Here is a 15,956-nt window from a genome sequence, read left to right as displayed (position 1 = left end):
CTGAATAGCCAAAATTATTCTAAAGAAAGAATGACATGGGAGGAACTTCACTGCCTGACTTTGAAACATATTACAAAGCTACAGTGGTCAAAACAGCATAGTATTAGCATAGGCACATCAATGAGTGGAATAGAATTGAAATTCCAGAAATAAACGCTCACCTCTATGGCAAACTGGTTTTTGACAAAGCTACCAAGTCTACATTGATGGGACAAAACCATCTCCTTAACAAATGGTGCTGGGAGAACTGGATATCCATAACCAAAAAAAATGAAAGAGGACCCCTATCTCACTCCCTGTACAAGAATCAACTCAAAATGGATCAAAGACCTAAATATAAAAGCCAGAACCATAAAACTTTTAAAAGAAAATGTAGGGAAACATGTTAAAGACTTTATCATAGGTGGTGGTTTCCTGAACCTTACACCCAAAGTATGCACAACAAAAGAAAAAATAGATAAATGCAACCTCCTCAAAGTTCAATGCTTGTGCACCCCATAGAACTTTGTCAGAAGGGTGAAAAGGCAGTCAGCTCAATGGGAGAAAATATTTGGAAATCATGTGTCCAATAAGGATTTAGTACCTGTGATATATATAGAGAGATGCTACAACTCAACAGTAAAATGACAAACAACCCTATTAAAAAATGGGCAAAAGACTTCAGTAGTCATGGGTCCTAAGAAGAAATACAAATGGCAAAAAAACACATGAAAAAATGTTCACTAGCGAATCATAACTACAATGAGATATCATGTCACACCTATCAGAATGGCAACTATTAAAAAGAAAACTACAAGTGTTGGAGAGGATGTAGAGAGATAGGAACTTATTCACTGTTGATGGGAACGTAGAGTGGTACAGCCACTGTGGAGGACTGTTTGGCATTTCCTATAGAAGTTACATATAGATTTGCCACATGACCCAGCAACACCACTACTGGGTATATACCCAGAAAAACTGAGAGCATTGCGACAGACATCTGCACATCAGTGTTCATAGCGGCATTCCTGATTGCCAAAAGTTGGAAACAACCCAAGTGTCCATCAGCCAATGAATGGATAAACAAATACTGTGATGTATTTGCACAATGGAATATTATGCAGCTGTAAGAAGAAATGAAGTCATTAAGCATATGACAACATGGATGAACCTGGAGGACATTATGCTGAGTGAAACAAACCAGACACAAAAGGACAAATACTGTATGATTGCACTACTATGAGCTAAATATATTGTGTACTTTCGTGGAGTTACTAACTTGAATATGAGTCACCAGAAAATAGAATGTGTTTAGAGAATGGAAAGCTGAGGGTTAACTTGTGCAGAACTGATAAAAAGATGTGTGTTAATCTTTGGAAATGAGTAGAAAAAGTGGAAGCCCAACATAACGTTTGTAACTAGCAGCACAATTATGTGGGTGTGAAAGTAGTTTACAAGGAAAATCTAAGGTCATGTATGTATGTTTTTAAAGGGAAAGCTTGAAAATGTAACATGGAACTCTATGGAATAGTAAAACCACATGTGAAATATGAATATGGGTAAAATTGCATATGTAAGAGTTTTTCTTTGAAGCTGAACAAATGTGTGTTAATATTACACCAAAAAAACATTTTGCTAGACACAAAGTACTACATATTTTATAATTCTATTTATATTAAATGTAAATATAAATATAAATCAATTATAAAGATGAAATTAGATTAGTAGTTATGTAGGCATGGGGAAGGAATGCTAAGGGGTGTGGAGTTTTTCTTTTTGGAGTAATGAAACTGTTCTAAAAATTTTTTCACGGTGATCAGTGCACAACTTTGTGATTATACTGAAAGTGACTGATTATACACTTTGGGTAGATCATATGTATGTGAATATGTGTCAATAAAACTACTTAATAAATAAATAATTGCATAAGTATAGCCATAAATAGCAGCCATGTATGACAGGGGGAACATAGATTGGGAGATGAAGAATTTTCTTGTTCGTTTGGGTTTTGTTTATTATTATTATTACTGAAATAATGAAAATGCTCTAATAATGATTGAAGTGATAAATGCACAACTGTGTGATTATACCAAATACCATTGATTGTACACTTTGGATGAATTGTATGCTTTATTAATATGTATCAGTAAAATTAGTTTTTTTTAAAGTCAAGGTACCCTCCCTTCCTTCCAAAAGCTATTGATGTTCCTGAGGTATTTTACTTCTCTATCCCTCCTCCTTATCTTCCCTCTCAATACCTTCCTGTCTCTCCCCCACTCCATCCCCTCCTGATTCTTTGGCTGTTGGACCTGCTTTCATTTAATTAAATCCTGTTCCTGTGTTAGAGTTTAAAAATGGGTGGAAAAGAGCACTTGATCATTTTCTAGTAATAGCTCCTTCAGAAAACCCTATTCCTTCCTTCTGAGGAGTTTGAAGCTGTAGAATATTCTTCCATAATAGCTGTGGTGACTTCAGCTCTAGCCCCCTGAAGGAGTACAATCACATTTTACCATACTTTGTCAGTAGCCATCACCACAGTCCCACAGTGCCTGTTCAGTAGAGTGGACACACTGCTTAGCAGAGTGAGGGCTTTACTGGTTTTGCATCTGGTGCTGTTTGCTTATTTGCTGTCATCATGCTGATAAACTTCTTGGTTGTAACCATCTCGGCTCTGGCCTGATAATAACTGTGAAAGAACAACTTAGAGATATCTCTGAGCAGAGTAAATCAACTTTTAAAAAATGTAGTTCCCTCCCAGTTTTTCTTTTGAGTGAAAAAATAGTTGAAGTGGAGTAGGGTTGAGTTCAGCTTAGTCTACTCATTTTATTTTTCCATATCCTTTCTTTTCAATCTCTTTTTAATGGGACTTTATTATTTTTAAGAATGTGCTTTGAAATTACTTGTAAAAAATTTATATGGAATATAGTATTATATGAAATATAATAGTAATATATAGTAATAGTATAGGACAGAATCTTGTCTTGATTTCTTTTTCATACATATTCTTAACTTGGGTGATTCCCAACAGTCATTTGCCAATGTTGAAGCAATTATCAGTAGTAAATGAATCATAGAAAGGACGTTTAGGAAATTTCTTAATATTTTGAAGAAGTAAAATGATGATAACTTGTTATAGCTTTGCTTTGCTTTTCATATGTTTGTGATACATTTCAAATTATTGTATTAAGTCACGGAGAAATGGGAACTTAAAGTTTGTTTTTTATGTCATGCAATAATGATACTATAATTATCCCAGTTACACAGATTAGAAAACCAGATAAAAAGAGATCAAGTAACTTTGTTCAAAGCCAACTAGGAAAGAGAACCAGGATTTAAAGTCATGCCTTGTGAAATTTTATAGCCCCCCTTCCCCCAATTTAACTTTGTTTCAGTTTTTTTCTCACATTATTCAAAACACTTCGAAAACATTTTTAGTGACTGTAGTATTTTAGCAGATTGATGTAACACAGTATACTTAGCCATGTTCTTAAAGTTGCATATTTATAATAGATCGAAATTTTGTAATTACAGTAATGCTGCAGTGAACAGCTTTGTGTATGAATTGTTGTCTTTGATTTTGGTTATGTCCTTGAGGATAGATTCCTGCAAAAAGAGTCACTGGGAATGAGATTATGGATATTTGTAAGATTTTCAAAATAGATTGACAAATTGCTTTCCTAGAAGATTAGCCAGTTTATATTTCCATAAGCAGCAGTGTTTGAGAAGATCTCTTTCCTTTCTTTAGTGTCTTTGTTCAGAAACTTTACCATCACCTCCCTCTCATCAGTTTAATGAAAAAATAGATATTTCAGAAGATAAATAAGATTGCATTGGGCGGCGGACTTGGCCCAGTGGTTAGGGCATCCGTCTACCACATGGGAGGTCTGCAGTTCAAACGCCGGGCCTCCTTGACTCATGTGGAGCTGGCCCGTGCGCAATGCTGATGCACGCGAGGAGTGCGGTGCCACGCAGGGGTGTCCCCACGTAGGGTAGCCCCATGCGCAAGGAGTGCGCCCCGTAAGGAGAGCCGTCCCAGCATGAAAGAAAGTGCAGCCTGCCCAGGAATGGCGCTGCACACATGGAGAGCCGACACAACAAGATGACACAATAAAAAGAAACACAGATTCCCTTGCTGCTGACAACAGAAGCGGACAAAGAACAAGCAGCAAATAGACACAGAGAACAGACAGCTAGGGTGGGGGTGGGGGGAGAGAAATAAATAAATAAATAAATCTTTAAAAAAAAATAGATTGCATAATCTAACATTTGAAATCATCACTGGTGGAAAACCTTAAGTTCTTTAGCATTGACTTTTGACATTTCTTGTATTTCTTTACTGATTATTTATTTTGGTAACCAGAAAATGGTAGCATGCTTTTCTAATTTACATTTCTTTTGCTTCCTAGTGAAGCAACTTTTTATATGAGTATTAACCGTTGTTAAGTATTTACCATTTGTTAAGAACAACTGTTTTAGCTCAAGAGAAGGGCATGAGAAAATTGCATAATTCCAGGGGAGGGTCCATGTTATGTTGGGAGGTTGGACTTTTGTTGTTGTTTTTGTTTGTTGTTTTGTTGTTGTTGTTGTTTTTAATTTCTCATTTTTTTTAAAGCTGTATTTCTTTTCCCTCTCCCCCCCGCCCCCCGGTTGTCTGCTCTCTGTGTCCATTCACTGTGTGTTCTGTATCTTTTCATTAGGTGTTTCCAGGAGCCAATCCTGGGACCTTCCAGAGTAGGAGAGAGGCGCTCACTCTCTTGTGCCACCTCAGCTCCCTGGTTTGCTGCATCTCTTGTTGTTTCTCCTGTGTCTTTTTGTTGTGTCATCTTGCTGCACCAGCTCTCCGTGTGGGCCAGCACTCCGCATGGGCCAGTTCGCCACATGGGCCAGCTTGCCTTCACCAGGAGGCCCTGGGTATCGGACCCTGGACCTCCTATGTGGTAGACAGGAGCCCAGTCGCTTGAGCCACGTCTTCTTCCCATGTTGTTGTTTTATTTCGTTTTCCTTGCCTTGAAAAGTCCCATCTTACTTGCTGCTTAGTTTTGGGCAAGACCAGCAATGAATCCTAAGGACTCTGCTGTGTTCTTCTTTGTGCTGATCCCTTCTGTCAAGGGACAACATGACATGAGAGCATAGTACTTGAAAACTCATGCATAGAACTCAGAACGTTCCAATATTACCTGGGCCTTATTCCTTGAATGGCACCCTTGTGAAATAATGTCTTGCTTGTTGGTAGTTTGTTTTATTAAAAAATAAAAGACAGTGTGTTTTCTATGAAAATCCAGTCTTTCCTTACTCTCACTTGGTTTTACACAAGTTCACTGGTTGACTCATAATATCTAGGGCTTCCTGTCTCTTCTGGTAAGCTGGCACCATTTTCTTAACTGGAGATGTCTTCTAATGATGGAATATTTTGAAGTTCAGGTTAGTTCTGAGTTTATTGAATTTTTCATAGTGCAGCTGCTATGCCTAAAGCCTAGAGTAAATTGTCAGTTTTAAATTATAAGATTATATTAGCACTGGAAATAGCTCTCCCCACCCCCACCCACGCACAAAGCACTGAATTCAGTACTATACTTGAAAAGGGATTGGATGTCCTAAAGCATTGATTATGTAGTTATAATTATATAGTATCTTGTGAATTGACTGTCACCCATCCAGCTTTTCTTCCTCTGGTGATAGGGAAATGCAGGCTGGCAACAGTAACTCGATCTCAGAATAACTTCTCACAGAGCACCAGACTAGGGAAATGGCAGCCTTTTCTGTGCATTGACCAAAACTTCAGAGTACTACTACCTCAAATCTTAAGGGCACAGTAACCTTACACAGGAAGTGCTTTTCTTTCTGTGCATGAATTTTAATTAAGTAATGACACCTGCTTTCTTTTCTGCTCTGATATCTCTACATGTAGCTAAACCATTTTAGTGCTTCCCTACCCTCAGCCATTGATATTGCTTGGAATGCACAGCAAATAGAATGGCAGGAAGAAAATCTCCCATTTCCACAGGCTAATAAATTACTAGATTTTGTGAAATAAAGAAATGCCATAAGTTAGAAAGATCGGGGAGACTTCCTAGAATCTGGTTGAGCAGAAAGACTAGGTCACATTACAGAAGTATAACTATGAGAATACATATAACTTAAGACTTAAACTTATGATACAATATGTGCATTGCCCTTTGCAGTCTACAAAGAATTTTCTCTTTAATTTTCAAACAATCCTGCAGAGATAGGTAGTGAGAGATGTTTACTACTTGCTTAGACTCAAATAGCCAGCAAGTGGCAGAAACTCTGAACTGCTGTGTGTCTGTTTTATTTCTTGTATGAGTCCTTCTTGAAGAGGAACCCAGTGGAACTCATCAGCAGAATGGACCAGGACACCCCCTAACCCTGAAGGTCAACTAAGGCTCTAATATACTAGGGTTGCTTAGTGACAACCAGGATATCTCCTGTTACCTTGAGGGACTAAAATAGTTCAATTCCAGATGTACTATTATTATTAAACATATTGAGTAATGACCTTTGGAAGGAAAGGAATAATTGAGGAAGGCAGCGAAAAAAATTTTTTAACTTCATGAGATATAAGAACTGGCAGAATAATAGCAAAACTTAAGTAAAAAAAAAAAATATATATATATATATATAATAAGTGATTGTATAATTATGGTATGTTGTATAGTTTTATACACACATACACACTTTCAGAAGCAAGAGACTATGTAAAAACAGTAATAAAAGATATTTTGTATTTTGTCATAAGTTACAAAATTGTGTGGGACAGAGTATATACTATAATGTAAACTATAATCCACACTTTGTGGCAGTGCTCCAATATGTGTTCATCAATTGTAACAAATGTACCACACTAATGAGAGATGTTTTTATGTGCGAAAGTGTGGGAGGGGTGGGGAGTAGGGCATAAGGGAATCCCCTGTATTTTTTATGTAACATTTGTGTAATCTAAAGTATTTTTAACATGTATTTTTTTTAAAGTGCTTCACAAGATAGTATAAGAACTAGAAGAAAACTAAAAGAAAACAAGACTAGAAATGAGAATGAATAGAGCCAAATATTCCCTTAAAAAAAAAAATTCTACTCATTTTAGGCTTCTGGTTACAGATTATGTAATATTTTTCTTCTTTACTAAGACCAGTAGAAAAGGTGGTCTGATAGGTCATTTGACTTATGCTCCCTGTATGACTAAGCCCAAACTAAAATGGGTCAACACTTGGACACATCAGCCAACCAAGGTTCTCATGGGGATAAGAAGGAAATAGTCCATTATTGTGGGCATTTCAAATGAGGCCTCTTACTCTCTTATCCTGGCCGTACCATTTGTATTTGTTTTCATTGGAATACTGAAAAATGATAACCCTGGAGTGGAGCTGTATACTTACAAAAGAGGAGTTGCCTAAAATGGTTTCTGAATTTCCCCATTCATATTGCCCACTGTCAGAAAATGGGACACCTAACTGAACCCCTCTGAAAAGTAATCAAGAGTAGAGGGAATTGAAAAGTTAGTTACAAGTTCTGAGTTATGCTGATACAGAGAATTGTACAAGGTCATCTGTTATTGTATTTCCCCTTCAGTTTTTGGCCTCTCAATGCCGTTAGTTGAATACTGCCTGGCATTTGTTAAAAACAAGAAAGGCTAGGTTGCTGCCTTCCCAGAACTTATACTTTACTGGGGGAAATTAAATGATAAACTAGTAAAAGTAAATGAACAAGGTAGTTGTCGTATACCTATACTCTCACAGAGGTCTTGAAAGACTAATTCTTCTGCCTGAGTTTCACAGATTTACAAGGTGAATTTCTATGCTTCAATAAATGCATAAAAGGAACTAAGAAGATCTCAGAATTTCTAAATAAATTTTCCTCTCTTAGGTTGCAGAGAAGACGTCTTAGAAGATGCAAAACCTGAATCTATTAATGATAGTACTGACTTGGCTCTTCCACCTGAAATGCCAATTTTGATTGATTACCATGCTTTGAAAGACATCCTTGGGCCCCCGATGTATGAAATAGAGGTGATCATTCTCATTTACATTTACTCTGGGGTTTGTTTAATAGATTGGAGTAGAAATAGAGTTGGGTACTTTGAGAGACTGAATTTTATCTTAAGGTTGGAAACTTGTGCTTAATGTGATAATATGTGTCCAATGTGTTTAATGTGATAATTTGGCTTTCAGGGAAGCCAGAGACCCTGGCCGTACACTTTTCTAGAAACACAGTTTGATCTTACTCTCTACCATCCAATTCCATTTTAAGAACAGTGTCTCTGACTTTTCTCTTTAGAACTTCCATATTCCTATTGTGTGTGCTTTAATTAAGAAATGTTTTTCTCCTAACAAGGCCTAGGGATAAGGAGTAGGGGGTGGTAGGGAATCAACTTAATGCAGAATATCTGAACATAGCTTTAGGGTAATCCTTTCAGCCTGCTGCTAGTGTAATCCAGATGGCATATTTTAGGAATCTATCGTTTCATTGTTTATAGTTCCTTTAGGGCTAAACCAGCATATAGGTCTTGCCCTATTATTGTTCTCCCCCAACTCTGCCTCACAGCAGAATGCCATACCATAAAGGCCTGGCATGCAAGACCAAGTTGAGGCAACTGGATGAAAATAGGTGTTTTAATATTTGACTGCTGAGGGGAAATATATATATATAGTTTATAAGATGTTTACATGAGCTTTCATAGGTGAATTGCTAGAAAAAGTTTGTATTATAAGATAAGAATTTAGTGTCTGTTCAGAAACTTTACCATCACCTTCTCCTTTTCATCAGTTTAATGAAAAAATAGATATTTCAGAAGATAAACAGATTACATAATCTAACATTTGAAATCATCACTGGTGGATAACCTCAAGTTCTTATAACTGAGGAGAAGACAAATAGTCCCCAAACTCATCTTGTTTATCGTTTATATTGTGCGTTGATCATTAAAGCTAATCAGCTACATAGGTCTCAATTAGAAACACTAGTGTTCTGATCTTAAACAGTAGAATCAGAAGTATTATTTTGGTAATGTGAATTCTTAAGATATCATAGATTTAAATTTTGAAATGTTGAAAGAATATAGGCAAAACATTATTAGTTGAGAAAGTAAACAAAATCTGCTTTCCTGTTCTGAGAGAATTCAATGATTTATGAGTTAAGACATTAAACAGATTCTGATTCCTACAAGATGGGTCTTTTTCTCCAGACTTTCCAGAAAAAGTGTATCCCACCAGTTCTTTGGGAATCTAAATTAAAGTGATAAATAAAAAGAGATCATTGATGCATGTTTCTGTTGCATACATTCTTCCAGCCATTTCTGCTGCTGCTAAATAATGCTACTAAGCATTACTGATATTCCTGAAGCTTTGGCAAAGAAAGTACCAAAAGAGTATAAATGAGAAATGTTTTGAAAACTATATAACATCTCTGCTTGATATCATTGGAGACACTCATTTTATACTTAAAGTATAGACTTGTAGAGTCTGAGCTATTAAATGTGAACTCTTACCAAAATGAATATGATAATATATTAATACTATCACCCATAAGCCATTTTGCTTTTTATAAATAGCATCTACAAATGTCTTCAATGACTTCAGACAGAAACTGCGGTGCTATTCAATTTTTTTCTCTTTTTTTAAAATTTTTATTATGGTAAACATAAGATTTCCCATTTTAACCATTTTCAAGCATACCGTTCAGTGGTGTTCACTCATTCACAATGTTGTGCTTTCCACCACCACCATTTATTACCAAAACTTAACCCAACTCAGGGGAGCTGATGTGGCTCAGTGTTTGAGTGCCAGCTTCCCACATACAAGGTCATGGGGTCAATCCCCGACCCCAGTACCTCCAAAAAACCCCAAAACTTGCTCATTGCCCCAAATAAAAACTGTACCCATTAAGCATTAACTCCCCATTCTCCACCTCCATCCAGCCCCGCCCCTGAGATCCTGTAATCTACTTTCTGTCTCTGTGAAGTTGCATGTTATAATTAATTTCACATACATGAAATCATACAATTTCTGTCCTCCTGTATCTGGCTTACAGGGTCTATCCTTATTATAGCCTGGGTCAGTACTTCATTTCTTTTTTTTTTTTTTCCTTTTTAAGATTTATTTATTTCTGCCCTCCCCCCCCCCATCACCCCCACCCTATCCTTCATTGTCTATTCTCTCTGTCCATTCACTGTGTATTCTTCTGTGTCTGATTGTATTCTCATTAGGTAACTCTGGGAAACAATCCTGGGACCTTCCAGGGTGGGAGAGAGGCACTTATTCTCTTGTGCCACCTCACCTCCCCACTTCATTCCTTTTTAAGGGTGAATAATACTCCTTTTTGTGTGTGTGTATATATATACACACCACATTTTGTTTATCCATTTATTGATGGAACTTGGGTTGCTTCACCTTTTGGCTGTTGTGAATACTGCTGCTATGAACATTCGTATGCAGCTATCAGTTTGAGTCCTTGCTTTCAATCCTTTGGGGTTTATACCTAGAAGTGGGATTGCTGAGTCCTATGGTAATTCTATACTTAATTTCCTAAAGAACTGCCAATCTATTTTCCAAATTGGCTATACCATTTTAAATTCCTACCAATAAGCAAAAGAGTTCCTATTTCTCCACATCTTCACCAGCACTTGTTATTTTATGTATTTTAAATAGTAGCCATTCTAGTGGATGTGAGATGCTATCTCATTGTGGTTTCGATTTGCATTTTCCTAATGGCTAATGTTGTTGAGCATCTTTTCATGTGCTCATTGACTATTTGCAGGTCTTCTCTGGAGAAATGTCTATTCACGTCCTTGGTCCATTTCTTCATTGTGTTGTTAGTCCTTTTGTTTTTGAGTTATAGGAGTTCTTTATATATTCTGGATATTAAACCCTTATCAGAAATATATTTTCTCCCATTCTATATATTGTTTATTCACTTTCTTGATATGTCCTTTCTTTTTAAAAAAAAAATTTTTATTTCTCTCCTCCACCCCAGTTGTCTGCTCTGTGTCCATTCACTGTGTTCTTCTGTGGCCACTTGCATTCTTAGAGGCACCAGGAATCTGTGTCTCTTTTTGTTGCACCATCTTGCTGTGTTAGCTCTCCGTGAGTGCAGAGTCATTCCTGGGCAGACTGCACTTTTTTCGTGCGGAGGCAGCTCTCCTTACAGGACACACTCCTTGAGTGTGGGGGACACCCCTTTGTGGCATGGCACTCCTTGTGCACGTCAACACTGCACATGGGCCTGCTCACCACATGGGTCAGGAGGCCCTGGGTTCAAACCCGAGGCTTCCTATATGGTAGGTGGATGCTTTTTCAGTTGAGCCACATCCGCTTCCTGATATGTCCTTTCATGCACAAAAGTTTTTAATTTTGGTGATGTCCATTTATCTGTTTCTTTTTCTTGTTGCTAGTGCTCATGGTATAAAGTCTAAGAATTCATTTAATACAGAGTGCTATGCTAAAGATATTCATTTGGGAAACGGACTTTGGCCCAGTGGTTAGGGCGTCCGTCTACCATATGGGAGGTCTGCGGTTCAAACCCCGGGCCTCCTTGACCCGCGTGGAGCTGGCCCATGAGCAGTGCTGATGCGCGCAAGGAGTGCCTTGCCATGCAAGGGTGTCCCCCGCGTGGGGGAGCCCCACGCGCAAGGAGTGCGCCTGTGAGGAAAGCCGCCCAGCGTGAAAAGAAAGAGCAGCCTGCCCAGGAATGGCGCCGCCCACACTTCCCGTGCCGCTGACGACAACAGAAGCGGACAACAGAAGCCGACAAAGAAACAAGACGCAGCAAATCGACACCAAGAACAGACAACCGGGGGAGGGGGGGAAATTAAATAAAATAAATAAATCTTTAAAAAAAAAAAAAAAAAGATATTCATTTATGTTTACTTCCAGGAATTTTTTTTGTTGTTTTAGTCATTATAGTTAGTCCTTTCATTTTGAGTTAAATTTTTTAATGCTATTCAATTCTGACTCCACTACCCAAAGTTAGACTAGACACCACAGGTTAAGGGCATTCCTCTACAAGATTGCCTTTCAGGCACCAGCTATAGTTCCAGGGTTCCCAGGCCACCCTCACTTCTGACTAACTGGCTACAATTTTGGTGGTTCTCACCATCCCCTCAAGTTTAGTAGTTCACTAGAATGACTCACAAAACTCAGAAAAGTGCTATATATACTTCTGCACTTTAGTTTTATATTATATAAAACCATACAATAGTTTTATTATAGCAAAAATGTTACAATTAGGAAGAAATCAAAAGAAGAGACACATAATGCAAGGTCTGGTAGGGTGTCAGATGCAGAGAGCTCTGTGTCCTCCCCATGTGGAGTCAGAGTGCATCACTTTCCCAGTACATCAGTGTGTATTATCAGTAACAGAAGCTCGCCAAGCTTCAGTGTCCAGAGCTTTTTCGTTTAAATGGTTTCGTTATGTAGATAGGCATGATTGACAGAATCAGTCAGTTCTCTTGTGTTTGAACTCAATCTCTAGTCTCCCTGGAGGTCTGTGAGTTTGGGCTGATATGACATAGTCCAAAGTCCTGACCCTGAGTATTCTTATTAGCATAAATATTCAGGTGTACTCTGGGGCCCACCATGAGTAACAGAAGACACTCATATCTCTGGAATTTCCAGAGATTTTGAGCTATATCCTAGGAACCAGGGACAAAGACAAGTTTAATTCTTTATTATACTACCGCATGCTAGAATAGATCTACGAGTTTGAAACAATTCTATCTTTTCCACACTTAAGAGATAATGCACCCTGTAGCCTGGGGTTTCTCTCTCTACTTTAACTGGTCTGATGATTAACTGCACACTGCCTCAACTTTTCATGGGACATTTCTTTATTGTCCATGATGGCTGTTTACTTTGCTCAGAGTCCTCTTACATTTAACTTACAGGGCTTAAAGAGATTAAGTGAATAATGCAAAGTCATATGAGGTGAATTAATAAAGCACGTAGTCATATTCAGGTCATCTGACTCCACCTCCAGTACTCTTTCCACTCTCCTACAATACGAGACCAAGATAATTCCTGTCCTTTCCTGCTAAAAGAGAGTGGCAGTGATGTATGGCAGTTTTAAATAAATAAATAAATAAATAAATAAATAAATAAAGGCATCTGTTCTAGATCAGACTTCTATTTATATTAGCAACTATAGTGCTATTTTTTGAAATGGGTGATATTGGTCTGGGCTTTTCTGCTATTCTCATTTGTGTTATCTGTCAGGTATCAGGCTCTTCTGCAAAACCCCTTTACAAATGATATATCCCTTAATCTAAATCCTGGTATCTTTCCAGTAATAGATGAGAAAACATGCATGAAGAGTTTAAATAACTTGTGAGAAGACACAAACTTATGCCAGAATTGAGATTTGGTCCCAGACCTGACTTCAAAGCTTGTGCTCTGCTTCACACATTTGAAAAGCATAGCACGTGCACACTAATAAGCAGGCCCTCTGCTCTTTGCAAAAAGTTCACAGTGGCCAGTCTTTTCTCTTCTTCATCTTCTCCTAAGTAAAGAATTTGAAATGGGAGATTATATTGGGAATATTGGAATATATGTTGAGAACCCAAGATGTAATAAGGTACTTTTTTTTGTATAAATGCCTATATTTCCCATGAAGGGAAAAATCTAGAGACTGTCATTTCTTCTAGAATGTCTTTCTTTCATTCATTCAATAATTATGTATTAATGACCAATGTAATAGTAAACAGGCAAAGTATGATCTCTGCTTTCACAGACCTTCGCAGAGGAAACAAAAAATAAGCAAGTAAATATTAACAATATGAGATTGATGCTATACAGAAAACAAACAGATAGGAAATAACTACTCTGGATATATCTGAGATTTTAGAGGTAGACTTGACAGGCAGGGGTAAAGGTAGACTTACTGGTGGAGTATATGTGGGAACTGCAGAACATAGGGTAATCAGAAGGGAGTCACAGGTTTCTAGTTAGAGTTACAGGAGATTAGGTTAACTGAGATGGGAAAGACTGGTGGAGGGAGGGACATTTTGCAGGGATGGAGGTAGTATTGCAAAGAAAATTTAAAATTCTGTTTTGTCCATGTTTGTTTGAAATATCTGTGAGGCATCTAAGTGGAGACAGATAGACATGCAGGTGTGCTTCAGAGAGGAGATCCAAGAAGGAGATACAAAACAAAGGGGAGGATGTTACCAGAAAGAGGAAACATCAAAATGTGTTTACTATTATTTGACAGATAAGGTCAGGAAAACGTGTACTGGATTTGACAGCATGGAAGTTGTTGGAGACCTTGAAAGAGTGGTTTCACAAGGAATGGTAGGGATGGTATCCTTTTTTTTTTTTTTTTTTTTGAGGAGGTACCCAGGATTAAGGCTGGGACCTAGTTTGCACTCAACCACTGAGCTACACCTGCTCCTATGGTAGATTTTTTTTTTTTTTTTTTTTTTTGGAGTGTGTCAAAAAGAATTTTGAGGTGAAGTAGTAGAATTCATTCATGTATAGGTGACGATTTCCAAAAGTTTAGTTGTGAATGATTGCAGAAAATGAGGTTGCTAAAAGGGATGATGGGATGGAATCCAGAACACAAGTAGAAGAAATGGTCTATGATAGGAGAAAGGATATGATAAAGAAATGGGCAAGAATAGTGAGTTATTTGCAAAGAAAAGATTAATATAGTGCAACAAAGGTATGTTCCAGTGCAAAGAAAGAAATTAAATTAGGACAGAGCTGTTATAAATGAGAAAGTGGTAGAATTGATGACTGAAAGTATAAGTGTGCTTAGAAGGATAAGAAAATGATGGACAGAGGGAAATGTTTAAAATTCAGATTTCAAAGGTAATATGGTTTCTGTTGATGATAAGGACCTGGAAGAAAATGGCTTAGTTAAGGTGAGGAAACAGGCTTTGAACTTGCGGAAGTATTTAGAAAACTGAGAAGCCAGGTGGTAGGTGGGCATCCATGTATTTATTGAATACACCCCGGGTGATAGCAGGAGTTACAATGATAAGGAACGGAAAGTTTTTTGAATGTAGAGGATAGTGAGGAAAGAATAAAGATGATAAAGTCAACTGCCATAAGCTTCTAAGAAGCAGTGTGTATCAGTCAGTCAAAGGGGTGCTGATGCAAAATATCAGAAATCTGCTGGGTGTTATAAAGGGTATTTATTTGGGGTAGGAGCTTACAGATACCAGGCCATAAAGCATAAGTTACTTCCCTCACCAAAGTCTATTTGGAGCAAGATGGCTGCTGACGTCTGTGAGGGTTCAGACTTCCTGGGTTCCTACATTCCTGGGGCTTGCTTTACTCTGGATTCAAGGTTCCTTCCTTCCTGGGGCTGGCTGCTCTTTCCTCTGCGAGCTTACTTCCCAGAACTCCAGCTTAAGTCTTCAGCATCAAACTCCAGCATCAAAACTTCAACATCAGAAACCCCAACATTAAGAACTCTGTTCTTTGCAATGCCTTTTATTTATTTTTTTAAATAAAATTTTTAAATTAAAGTTAATAGATCACATAGAACGTTACATTAAAAAACATAAGAGGTTCCCATATAACCCACACCCCACTCCCCCACCCCTATAATATTTGTAAATTGTATTTTTTTGAAGATACATACATCACAAAAAAGGTTACATATAAAAAACATAAGAGGTTCCCATATACCCCCATCCCCCCACCCCACTCCTCCCACACCAAAACCTCCACCATTATTGTGGCACACTCATCGCACTCGGCAAACACATTTTGGAGCACTGCTGCACCACTTGGATAATAGTTTACTCTGTAGTTCACACTCTCACTTGGTACATTCAGTGGGTTATAGCAAGATATATAATGTCCAGCATCTAACCCTGCAGTATCATTTAGGAGAACTCCAAAGTCCCAAAAATGCCCCCTCATCACATTTCCTTTTCCCACTCCCTGCCCTCAGCAACTACTGTGGCCAGTTCTTCCCCGTCAATGATACAATTTCTTCTATTAGTCACCAAAGTTTTATAG

At 37.8% G+C, this 15,956-nt stretch overlaps 1 protein-coding gene across 1 annotated transcript in view; it reads left to right on the top strand.

The window, feature by feature from the left end:
* The window catches only part of LONP2 (lon peptidase 2, peroxisomal), a 163,602-nt gene that overhangs the window by 121,295 nt on the left and 26,351 nt on the right, over positions 1-15,956 (top strand). Inside the window, exon 12 of the mRNA XM_004479880.4 lies at positions 7,861-8,003. Coding sequence (XP_004479937.2) covers positions 7,861-8,003 — 143 coding nt within the window. The remainder of the gene's footprint in view (positions 1-7,860; positions 8,004-15,956) is intronic.

This window comes from Dasypus novemcinctus, chromosome 18 (genome assembly GCF_030445035.2).
Source record: "Dasypus novemcinctus isolate mDasNov1 chromosome 18, mDasNov1.1.hap2, whole genome shotgun sequence".
NCBI classification, from domain to species: domain Eukaryota; kingdom Metazoa; phylum Chordata; class Mammalia; order Cingulata; family Dasypodidae; genus Dasypus; species Dasypus novemcinctus.
The sequence above is the reverse complement of the archived record's forward strand: the minus strand, read 5'-3'. Positions and strand labels throughout refer to the sequence as shown.